General features: G+C 47.7%; 1 protein-coding gene across 2 annotated transcripts; it reads right to left on the bottom strand.

Annotated features, from left to right (window-relative positions):
• Window positions 1–414: 414 nt before the first annotated feature.
• Window positions 415–11,781, bottom strand: arg1 (arginase 1). 2 transcript variants are annotated; one of them, XM_040136016.1, is made up of 8 exons: window positions 11,450–11,781; window positions 11,122–11,194; window positions 6,175–6,349; window positions 3,967–4,126; window positions 3,789–3,883; window positions 2,707–2,811; window positions 2,097–2,233; window positions 415–1,966 (listed from the first exon to the last, which is right to left on the bottom strand). In XM_040136016.1, the coding sequence occupies exons 1-8, from the start codon at window positions 11,582–11,584 to the stop codon at window positions 1,803–1,805; spliced, it is 1,044 nt and encodes a 347-aa protein (XP_039991950.1). In that variant the 5' UTR covers window positions 11,585–11,781; the 3' UTR covers window positions 415–1,802. The 2 variants fall into 2 exon arrangements, with proteins under 2 accessions (XP_039991950.1, XP_039991951.1); XM_040136017.1 differs by lacking the exons at window positions 3,789–3,883; window positions 3,967–4,126.
• Window positions 11,782–12,007: the final 226 nt, after the last annotated feature.

Raw genomic sequence — 12,007 nt, 5'->3', positions numbered from 1 at the left:
ATACCATCGCACTCTGCTTCTGTGACTCGCCCGACGACAAGGAAGAAGCCTCCTGCAGGTGACAATCCCTCAATGACACTTTAGTCTGAGTCTTTTTAAAACAGCGAAGGTTTTAAACTACATTTGACCGGAGGGGCTGTCTCTCGAAGTCTCAGCTCGGGTTTCCCTGTTTGGACGGAGAACCAGTGAAATCATCCGTCTTCCTGTTGCAGCCTCCTTCGGACCAGAAATCAAACCACACATTTGGTAACCGAGGAGGTGAGTCAAGCGAAAGTGCTGCAAAACTCCTGATGCTACCGCAGTGATTAGCACTGTAAAAATGAACCACGGTGCAGATGTTCAGCGTCAGATTACCCAACAGACGACAGACACGCGGTCAGTCAGAGCCTCAGATTTATCATAAATGTGTGTCAACAGCAGAGGTTTCAAAACACTGGCACATTGAAACAGGAACTACGGTGAATTCCACAACTTCTGAGGCCTCACCCTTCATTTATCAGCTTAGGTAACAAATGAAATCCAGCAAAGAGAAAAGTGAACCCATGGGACTGATGCATTGTCTTATTACTCATACGTTAAGCCTCTCTTGTGAAGACGTGCTGCTTTTCCTTTGAATTACTTTGGATCATTTCAATTTGAATCATTTTTAGGTTCAAGCCGTTCGTTCGGGGACTTAATTTTTTACACACAAAAATCTGTTGAATGATCGGCAGATTAATCCGTGGAGTCGAGAACCGGCTCCACCTCGACCAACCACGGCAGTAAAATGCTGCTCACACGTTAATGCAACCACAACAATGCAAGTTACATTAAACTGTTGTATTGTAGTGTTGGAAGAAACGTCACTTTTACGTTTAATCCTCTACACACTTTCAGGAGAGTAGCATTTTCAAAGCAGGACTTTTACTTGTAATCGAGTATTTTTACAGAGTGGTCTAAGTACTTTTACTTAAAGCATGGGAATACTTCGTCCGCCGCTGACACAGTAGGTGGAAAGCCCCTTAAAGTTCCCTGGATATGAAACGGATTGGTTACCATCATGGCACCGTGACAGTGAGAATATCAACCAACTTTTACTGTTTCGCTTGACGTACTGTGTCACATTTTCGTGCGTCCGGAGGCATCGTCCGTCCCACTCTCGGGAACGCTGTGAGGGAACTTCTGCCCAACCTGGCGAAGACGCTCGCTCGGACTCGGCCTGGACAGACGTGGATGTAAAGGCCAACTCGACCGGTTGCTGGCGTTAAAGAACCAGGAGGCTGGTTTCAATGTCAAACGTTGCTTTTAATTCACTTCAGGCATCTACATTTGCAGCATTTATCAAATTCAGAGCTGAAATGATCAAGTGACGAAAAATGAATTCACAATCAATTAAACTTGTTACTCATCCATCAAAAACTCCAAACGTTTTCTACTCACAACTTTTTTTTCTGCTTTGTTACTGAGCGTCTTTTGGACTTTTGAGAATTTTTTTCATTTTTTTATTCTTTTCCGACATTTTATAGATTTGAGTAATCGATCAAAAGAGAATGCCCACAGTAGATTATTGAATAAAATGTGCTTATTTGCGCTTAAAAAAACAGTCTCTTAAAACTCCAGCAGAGAGCGAGCGGCCCATCGCCAGGAAGACGAGCCGCCAACGCGTTGGCATCTTTGGCTTGAAACGTCACAGACCGGGCGGTTCGGTACAACACCGACGTCATGTTACAGGTTCGGATTCAGAAGTTCAGTCGTCTGATCCGCTGATCAGAGAGACGTTCAGGGGTCCGTCAGCACAGCGGGAGAGGTGGGCGTCGTCCTCGTCAGGGCTCGGGCAGGCGGTAATCTGACGGGTGGTTTCCTTCCCGGAGACGTCCAAAACAGCCGAGCAGCAGGTCGACCGCCGTGCTGACGGTGGACCGGACGTCCTCCTCCGTCCGTCCCCTCAGAGGGTTCACCTCCACCATGTCCACCGCCGACAGGAGACCTGCGGGGCGAGCACAGGTGTGCAGGTACGGTGTTTGGAACAAACTCCGCGGCGTGTCTACGGGTGCGTCCGGCCCGGGCGGATTATGAGACAGCGGCTCTAGGTCATTTGCTTTTATTTATGTTCGTACCTGTCTGACAGAGGCACTCGGTGATGTAGACTCCCTCCCTGTAGGTGAGCCCTCCGACCACAGGTGTCCCGGTTGCCGGGGTAACAGAGGGGTCGATGGCATCGATGTCATAGCTCAGGTGAATCGGTTTCTTCGCTCTGTTAGAATGGGACAAACAGGTTTATTATCGTCCCCCCACGATGTGCGGAGTGAGTGTAACTGAAATGTGAAGCGGACTCCGAACACACTGCCGCCACCTCTTCGCCTCACACCCATGAAAACGCACTTGTGGAGACAGAACTCGTTTCGGACGGATGTCTTTTGTCCAGCCGATGATCAATAAGCAAACACTGGCTTTGTGAAGAAGATACCGTGGATTTGGTTCTTATTTTTATTAAAAGGTTGGTGTTCAGGAGCTGGCTCTGAAATCTGGCGGTTTCTGAAAGGGGAATTCTTTTTTTTTTTTTTTTTACAGGTAATTGAAATGAAGCCAGCGGCTGCCTGGCAGGTCGGAGATAAACCCCAAATTGTGCAGGATACCGTCCGCGGCGTCGAGGGTGCTGCTAGAGGTCTGCGGCGGCACGACTGCTGCAGGTGTTAACGGGTGGTCGTTAGGTGAGGTTGAGTTTACTTGGCAGAGAGGTAGTCACACGTCTCCTCCATGACTCTGGCCACGCCGAGCTGATCCACCTCTGACATGGAAAACACCTTCACACCCAGCAGCTTCAGGATGTAGCTGTGGACATCAAAGGAAAATAAGCAGTCGCTAAGTTTTTAGGTTAAAATACAAAGAAGAAAAGAAAGAAAAAAAGCCAAAAATCCACAGCGGGAAAATGCTGCAGCTAAAATTGATAAAAAATGAACGAGTGAGTCTGTAGCTGATGCTAGCAGCGCGACTCTATGTCATCAAATACCGGATGGACTGCGGTGGAACGTTGTTCGTGTTCCTCAGAGGATGAATCCCAGTGACTCTGGTGATTTTTCATTTAGCGCCACCATGAGGCCGGGTTCCGAGAGCCGGCTCCATTTTGGATCCGGTTCTTGGTCGGCAAAATATCCAGACTGACTGAGCTCTGACTCTAACAAATCTCGTATCGAATCGTTTCTCGTCCGCTTGTTCTCCAGTAACAACGACCGACGTGGGAAACGGTGAGGAAACGTTCGCAGCTTCTCTTCTGTTAAAACGCCGCCGTCAGCGGCTGCAGCTGGTATCGGCTGCGGATAATCAGCGTTAATCAATGTGACTGCTGGTTAACGCCAGGGACCAGAGTGGAGACTCTTCTCCACAGAAACTATCAGCCGATCGCAGAGTTCTGGATCAGGAGCTCCGGTATCTGGATCAAGGAGTTTGTGGTGTAAAAGCCAGTTTGTTCCAGCTGTTATTTCTCTGTGTCACAAACAACCAATATCAATCAATAATCTATATGTCACGTTAATGTTAACTTTGATTCATTTAGTAGCCGCGACTAAAAACTGCAGGTTTTCTGGCCTCTGGTCCAACCGCAGCTGATCCCAGATCTGAACTCTGAGTCTCTGTGACTTGGAGTCGTTTACAACTTCAGTCACTGACAAAGGACGAAAACCAAACTTAATGAGATCAAGAAGGGATTTGATCAAATTCTATTAAACTCCAGCGAAGTCCGTTATGAAACGGACAAAAGCGCTGCTTGTTTACAAACGTGGATCTGGCTTCAGAGAAACTCAGAAACCTACTGCTCTCCTGGATCCACGTCTCGCAGCCCGATGTAGACGAGATCCTGGGCCGAAACACACGGTTTGATCCAGGAGAAGTTTGGTAGGACAGGAATCTGATGACACAGGGAACAGAGTTTAATAACTCAGCAGCAGTGAGAATGTTTGGTTCTGACTGGTTTTATAAAGCGGAGCTCGCCTGTGACTGCAGCTCGTGGAGGAGGTAAGACATCGGCTGTCCGTGGATGTTTCCCGTGGGCGAGGTCAGCGGCGTGTTGATGTCTGCGTGCGCGTCGACCCACACGACGCTCAGCTCCCCGACCGCCGCCGAGTGACCGTGGACGGAGCCGATCGCCAGACTGAAGAAACAAAGCCGTCATTAGACCCCGGGCACAGCCTCATGTACCCCTTCAGTGCTCTTCAGATAAAACGTGCTAGAAACAGCAGCGCTTAGTATCATGATCCCGAGAGGTTTATTCACAAGTTTAATCAGAGCGTCTGGTAGCTCAGGCCTCCAAGGAGGTTCTGTTTTTCCCGGCTCTGTCCGTCGGTCGCTCGGTTTATCCGACAGCAGGATCACGCAAGAACTACTGAACCGATCTGCACCGAACCCGGGACCAACCTTTACATTCTGGGGCAGATCCGGACCATTTGCTAGGAATTTGAGTTTTTTCCTCTGAAGTCTGGTGCGTGAGGTTCGACGCTCGGCTGAGCGCATTTTCTAGTTGATTTCTATTCGTTGTGCAGGTTTACAAGGTTATTACTTTGAAAAGATCCATTAAATGCATCCAAACGTCTTAACCTCAGAAATACTGAGGTCAAATTAATCACCGATAAATCACACAAACAAACAAACCATAAAAGATAAATGGATAATTAAAAATAATCAATTGAATTAAATGGAATAAATGAGCATAAATCAACTGAAATATTATTGCAAAAATTCTCGACACTGACTGGAATAAAACTGTAGTGAAGAAACAATAAAATCCTTCTTGGTTTCTATTTTTTTGTCCAAAAGGTTCAGAAATCAGCCTATAAAATGCCCGACAGCTGTTTCACTGAAACCCCCAAACTCACACTCAAAACACTGACAATAAACTAGAAAGAGAAGACGCTGACATGACCTCAGTGTCCTACATGTGCTACATTGTCGGAAAACAGGCAGTTGAGAGGCTGTTTGAGGTCAAATGACTGATTCTCCTCCTGCATTAATAAACTCCTCACTGAGGTTTTGAAGGGGTTTCGTGTCAGTGACGAAGAAAGTCAAGAAAAGCTTGTTGCTTTAGGGAACATTCATAAAGAATGGTTCCTATTAGTCATGATTAACTCTGCTGACGACCTCTGGAGTTGGTTCCGTTACCGAATTGGAGAATGTCCCGGAACTTTAAGGGTCACGTGTCAGTACGTTGGGACGGCGGCGATCTGTCGTGAGTCCCGGCCGCCGCGACGACAGACTCTTCGCCGGATGACCGTAAGAGGCTACGACGGTGCTGCAGCTCTCTAACCCTCCTAAAAGTGTGTGTGTGTGTGTGTGTCCTCCTGGTGGATGATTGACAGACTGTGAAGCTGCTGTTCATCAACAATTCACCAACAGTTTAACAATTGACGTAAGTAAATTATAGATTCAGAGCAGCTCAGTGAACAGCACGTAATAACTGACACACATAAACAGAGCATGAAAACTGTTTTATGGGAATTTATGTCGGACGCTGCCAAATACCGAGCTTAAGGTGGAACCTGTACAATGTTTTTGTTATTTGTTGTAATTTTTCCATCGTGTAGTATCTGAGTGATAATATATCTAAGAAACGGAATATTATTGTATTTCTCAGCAGTAAACTTGTGGTGATTTCACTGTTCTTTGCAGCCTTTTCTCGACTGCTGACGCTTTATTTTAAGTCTGTAAGTTCATGTTAATTTTCCACAAGATTTTCTGGAAAGACGTTTGTAATTCGATATTAATCAGGTAGAAGATACGAAGGCCCTGGAAAGAAAAGCTCCATTTAACTGTTCCTCATTACTGGAAACTAAAACACTCTATGAGTTGAATTGTTTACTTGCCCGTAGACACATTTCCCATTTCTAGCTGAGCTGTCGTCTGTATTTTCTAGTTCCTTCGAGGAAACTACAGACCCGTAAAAATAAATAAAGCTTCGTCAAATTAGTTGTTAATTAATTTGAGAAGTGCGGAGTATTTTTTTCTACCAAGTTCACGAGCGAGAGCTTTGCTTTAATGTATATTTGCGTTTTATTTGAATAGTTTTAGAGGCTGAAGAGTCGAGAAAAAAGGTTTTTTTATACATATTCTATATATTTTTATTTATGCAGTCAATCGTCTTGTAACCTCTTCTGTGCTGTGACTGTATTATTGTTCATTTATTTCTACAGTGAGACAAGCACTGACCTGTGGTCTCCTCCCAGCATCACGGATGTGTGTCCGTCCCTCTTCACACCTCGCACTGCCTCGGACAGCCTCCGGTTGGCGGCGCCAACCGCCTTCGCACGTTTCACCCGCCCGACGGGCTCGTCGTCGACCACCTCCTCGAACGCCAGGTTCCCGTAATCCGTCACGGCACAGCCTGCAGAAGACAAACGCAGAAGATGTTGCACCGAATTTGGAAATCCGTCCGTAACCAGGGGGACGCCGCCGGGGTGAATGGGAAAACGTTCCTCGTGTGTGATTTGGGTGAACTGACCCTTTAATCGGGTATTTGAAAACGTAGTTTTATGTCTCGAGTTTGTTGCGGCAGCGTTTTGCTGCTTTTACTAGAAACTTTAACAACACACCGACTGTTGTCACGACGAGCGAAGTTTGCTTCATACGCTGGTTTTGTGAAAAAACGACGTGATAACGTCACGAAAAACATGTTGTTATCACGTCAAAAGCCACGTGTCTCTTTACCCTGAGAAACCGTGGAAACATTTGCGATGGTGGCGGAAACAGTTGTCTGGTTTTCCTCCCTTTGTTTCGGAGAAATTGAAAGCGCTTTTACAGACATATATTTTCCACTGGAGTTCTCTGTGTGAACATTAACAGGGTGTGTCTCGTTTTTCTGTCTTGCACCGCCGCCGCCGCCGCTCTGTGTGGAAATCATTTCATTTTGTAAAGCGAACCGGTTTTAACAGACGGAGCCACCTGCTGCTGGTGAAATGAGTCACCTATCTCAACCTCGCTGTCCTCGTGAGGACGCCTGTCACGGGAGACGTCTCAGCCTCTGCCTGCAGATGTTAGGTTCAGCGGTGGACAGTAACTAAGTACGTTTACTTAAGTACAGTTTGAGTAGCTTGTGCTTAATCATTTCCTCTGAGTGCTACTTCATACTTGTGCCCCACTGAATCTCAGAGGGAAATACACTGGGAGGGAGGGTGTGGCCTAAGGAGATCAACACCCTATATCAAGGTGTGCCTAATTATTAGGCAGATTCTTCTCCTCAGGAAAAATGGGCCAAAAAAGAGATTTAACTGACTCCGAAAAGCCAACACTTGTAAAAAGTCTTTCAGAGGGATGCAGCGCTCTTGAAATATCGAAGATATTGGGGCGTGATCGCAGACCCGTCAAACGTCTTGTTGCAAATAGTCAGCAGGGTCGCAAGAAACGTGTCGGGAAGAAAAGACGCTAATTAACCGCCAAAGATTTGAGAAGAATCAAACATGAAGCTACCAGGAACCCAAGAAGTAGGAGGTGTCCGGTTCTCGGAGACATGGCCAAGGTAAGAGAGGCTGAAACCCGACCAGCTCTGAACAAGACACACGTTGAAACGTCAAGAATGGGCCAAGAAATATCTGAAGACAGATTTTTCAAGGGTTTTGTGGACCGATGAGAAGAGAGTGACTCTTGAAGGACCAGATGGATGGGCCCGTGGTTGGATCGGTATCGGACACAGAGCCTCGACTCAGACGCCAGCAAGGTGGCGGCGGGGTACTGGTATGGGCAGGTATTATTAAAGATGAGCTAGCTGGACCTTTTCAGGTGTAAAATGGACTCAAATCAACTCTCAGAACCACTGCCAATTTTTAGAAGACACTTTCTTCAAGCAGTGGTACAGGAAAAAGTCTGCATCTTTCAAGAAGACCTGCATCACATGCATCAAAGTATCCACTGGACAGTAAAGGCCTTAAGGATGAAAAACTAAGGACATGGCCCCCTTCTTCACCTGACTTAAACCCTATTGAGAACCGTTGGGCCCTTCTTGAGCAGGACGGGTGCAGTGAAGGTAAAGGGTGCACCTCTCTGAACAGTGTCTGGGAGGCTGTGGTTGCACAAAAAGTTGATTCTGACCAGATCGAGAAAGGCTTGTGACTGTTATCGAAAAGAAGGGCGGCTATATTGGTCCTTGAGGTTGTTTTTTTTAAAATTTCAGAAATGTTTATTTGTAAGTTTTGAGTCTGGTTATTATTCTCACCTTAACAGGTGAAAACAAACAAGTGAGAGGGGAGAATCTTTGTTTTTCATTTAGTTGCATAATAATTCTGCACACTAATAGTTGCCTAATAATGGTGTACAAACAGATATTCTCTTAAGAAAACCAAAACTCCACCTTCACTGTTTAAATGTTCAGGTTCGAGGGTTTCTTAACATTTTGGATTGACCAAGAGCACTGTCGTTGCACAATAACAAAATTAATCCTCCAAAATACAACCTGCCTAATCCTTGTGCACACAGCGTGTTGTACTTTTCACCGCACCGCTTTTATTTGACAGCTTCAGTTACTACAAACTCTTCAGACTAAGAGTTTGCATTTAAAGTCTGCTAGTGAACAAATAAAAACAGACAAACAAAACAGCGTTTCCCAACCTTTGACAAAACAGCGCGTCGTCTTGTCTCGTATGTGAAATCACTGTCTGGTCTCCTGCTGCGCGACACGACGTTATAGAGTGAATCGGGCGTTTCCAACCATTTGGACATGCGGCAGGTTACAAAACACACTGTCTAGTTGACGCCTGGGAAACTCTAAAGTTACGATAAACAGTGATTCCAGCTCTCGGCTCCTCACAAGGACTCATTCCAAAAACATCGCCTACGTCACTTTGCAAACTTTCCCAACAGATTCAAAGACCAGAGCCTGAACCAGGTCCCTGTGAGTGAGTGTTGCCTTTGTTGTTACTTTAAAAAAAGGACAAAAAAAGAATCTACGTTTTTATTCACAACTAATATTATTGAAGTTATCAACACAACCTCATCGATCGAAAATGAAGTAGTCAGACACACACACACACACACACACACACACGGCTCTTTCCGTGATGTAGAAGTGGACTCGGTGTGGTCAGCGCACTGTGACATCACTGGTGGGTGTGGCTACAGGTGCAACGGACAGAACTTCCCGCCACTAGGGGGCAGCGAAACAGGATCGTCCTCTCGAGTTGGTTTTGTTTTCCATCATCACACGTTCGTACTTCTGTCTTTGTGAGGACACGCATTGACATTATGCATCCCCTAGCCCCTAACCCTGACCTAAACCTGGTCTGACCTAAACCTGGTCTGACCTGAACCTGGTCTGACCTGAACCTGGTTCTAAACTAAACCTGGTTTTAACATAAACCTGGTTCTAACCTGAACCATGACCTAATCCTGGTTCTAACTTGAACCTGGTTCTAACCTGAACCTGGTTCTAACCTAAACCCTGACCTAAACCTGGTTCTAACCTAATCCTGGTTCTAACCTAAACCTGGTCTAACCTAAACCTAGTCTAACCTAAACCTGGTTCTAACCTGACCTAAACCTGGTTCTAACCTAAACCTGGTTTTAACATAAACCCGGTTCTAACCTGAACCATAACCTGAACCTGGTTCTAACCTAAACCCTCAAACAGCCCTTAGGAGGTGTAAGGACCAGACAAAATGTCCTCACAACCATGGTTTAAAACTCAAACTGTTCCTCACAATATATAGCCATAGAAGTACAAACACACACACACACACACACACACACACACACACACACAGATCTATTTATGTGGTGTGTGAGAGTTTCTGTTTATGTGTTGTTAGAGCGTCAAGGTTGGATGCCTCTCTGAGTGTGTGTGTGTGTGTGTGTGTGTGTGTGTGTCATTCCATACACACACACACACACACACACACACACACACACACACACACACACACACAGAGCTGTTAGTCTCATTAGATTCAGGACATGCGTCCACATGCAGCTGTTTTTGTTCTGGCACCTATAGTCAGTTCAGCGTTGACAGCGCTCAACGTCCCCGAGGCCAAAACGCCGCCAGCGTCCCCGCGGCGCTCACGGCGCCTTCGGTGGAAATGAGTTCACCTTTTGGAAAACCGACGCCGCTTCTCTGTCACCGACCGATCAAAACCAAGAAGGGCGTGGGACTCGTGAACGGCGGAGGAGAAAGCGGTGCCGGCTGTCACTGGCAACGCGTCCATTGCGTTGGCGAACCTTTCTTAGGTCAGCTACGGGGACTAGACGTTAGCGGCGAAGGCATGTGGAAGCGCTAGCGGGCTGTTTTGTAACCTAGCAACAATAAGCGCTGGAGAGAAGCGCTGTGAATACGCGTTGCCCGTGGGCACAATCACCAGTCGAATCTGATTTTAAAAAAACGCTTAAAAAGTTTGGGGACTTTGCCCCAAAACGGCGTTAAAGTGCCTTTTTTCCACAGGTCGTACTTCGACCACGCACGCGCAAGGTTTCGCTCACGTCGGGGCAACGACGGCGTCGGTTTGATGCGTCTCCTGTCCGGCTTTCGGGGGGAAAGGTCGGGATGTGCGTCGTGCGGCCGCCATCTCCGGCGCCGGGGACTTCTCCGTCTCTCCTCTAGCGGCGTCTCTGACCACGGTCCTGCACGCTACTACCTCGTCCGACAAGGTCAACCACGGCGTCTTTCAGGTCTTCTCCTCTCGGTTTTGGTTCAGGTTTTTATTCGTAATTCGATGAGTCCCGACTTTATGATTCGTATCGGCAGAGCTTCGCGTAACTAATAAATAAGTAACTAATATTTGTGAGCAGCTGCGACCCGCCGCCTGGTTTCACGACAGATTCCTTTAACGACGATCGACAGTGGCCGACGAACTCTCTGGGGGTCAACTGACGGCTCCGGCTCAACTTGTGTTTCCTTTATGACGACGCGTTTTGTTCGTAGAAAACCCTTCATCTAGCTACGGCTGTCGGATAAATGTAGTGCAGACCTCCTACTTCTGAGTAGAAGTAGAAAGTAGAAGTAACTTAGCTCTGTACTCGAGTAAAGGTATTCAGTTACTTTCCACCGCAGCTTGTTCAGACAGTGGTACTCCGGGATGAATACGGGGACGCGGGAGGGAGAGAGGTTGAGCGAAGTGGAGGCAGGAGGTAGAAGTAACTAAAGCTGGTAACTGTACTCAGTTACTTTCCTACCTTGGTCCTGCAGTTTGTGCAGCAGTCCTGCGGCTCTGATCAGGTCCGGTCCTCGCTCCACTCCACCTCTGGGCTGCAGCCGAGGCAAGAGGAGAACAAGATTCACGCACACGCACACACACACACACACACACACACACACACACACACACACACACTCTTACATTAACTGTGAGGACACTCACTGGCATAACGACCTAAACCTGGTTCTAACCCGAACCCTAAAACCAGGTCTGAACCTGTGACCATCAATGCGGGTACGTCCTCGCTCCCAAGGTGCGAGGCTCCAGCTGGTCCCCACAAAGACAGCCCGTCCTCGTGCGCTCACCTGTCCTTTGGAGAAAGGTGCTCCTATGATCCCGACTGACCGCTCCCGGTGCTGCTGATGATGATGATGATGATGATGAAGGCTCCGTGTACAAACAGTTACCGTGAGCTGACGCAGGGTCCTCGCGCTCCTCATGCTGACGATCGGCGCACAAACACACACACACACACACACTCACACACACACCGTCACCGGCCGAGTCGCCGACAGCGGGACCGGAGCCTCCTTAAATCCACTCTGTGACGTCAACGGCCTTCCCTCGAGAGGGCGGGGGGGGGGGCGACACCGGGGACACGAGGACGATCCGTGACGAGGAGTCGGTCTTTCCCGCGCTCTCGCGCCTTCGACGTTCGTACGAAACGCGGACGGATTCATCCCACGTGCACAGGTGCGAGCGGCGAGAGTCGGAGCGCGGTCGACCGACCTCGGTTCTACCGCGAGCGGAGTCGCTCTCCCCAAAACCGCCTCTCTGTCACGAGCCTCAGGGCTTTTCATCGATCGGTGTCTGCGTCGCGCGACCTGCCGCGCCGTGCAGGTGCTCTACCGAGACGCTGATTG

Source organism: Xiphias gladius, chromosome 9 (genome assembly GCF_016859285.1).
Source record: "Xiphias gladius isolate SHS-SW01 ecotype Sanya breed wild chromosome 9, ASM1685928v1, whole genome shotgun sequence".
NCBI lineage: Eukaryota > Metazoa > Chordata > Actinopteri > Istiophoriformes > Xiphiidae > Xiphias > Xiphias gladius.
The sequence above is the reverse complement of the archived record's forward strand: the minus strand, read 5'-3'. Positions and strand labels throughout refer to the sequence as shown.

Bases quoted from the DNA above. Each gene is read 5' to 3' on its own strand.
- arg1 (XM_040136016.1), bottom strand. From the start codon at position 11,584: ATGAGGAGCGCGAGGACCCTGCGTCAGCTCACGGTAACTGTTTGTACA. The intron at 4,127-6,174 runs GTCAGTGCTTGT...TTGTTTCTTCAG, and splicing joins ATGCTGGGAGGAGACCACAG to TCTGGCGATCGGCTCCGTCC. The intron at 2,234-2,706 runs GTAAACTCAACC...CCATTCTAACAG, and splicing joins TGTGACTACCTCTCTGCCAA to AGCGAAGAAACCGATTCACC.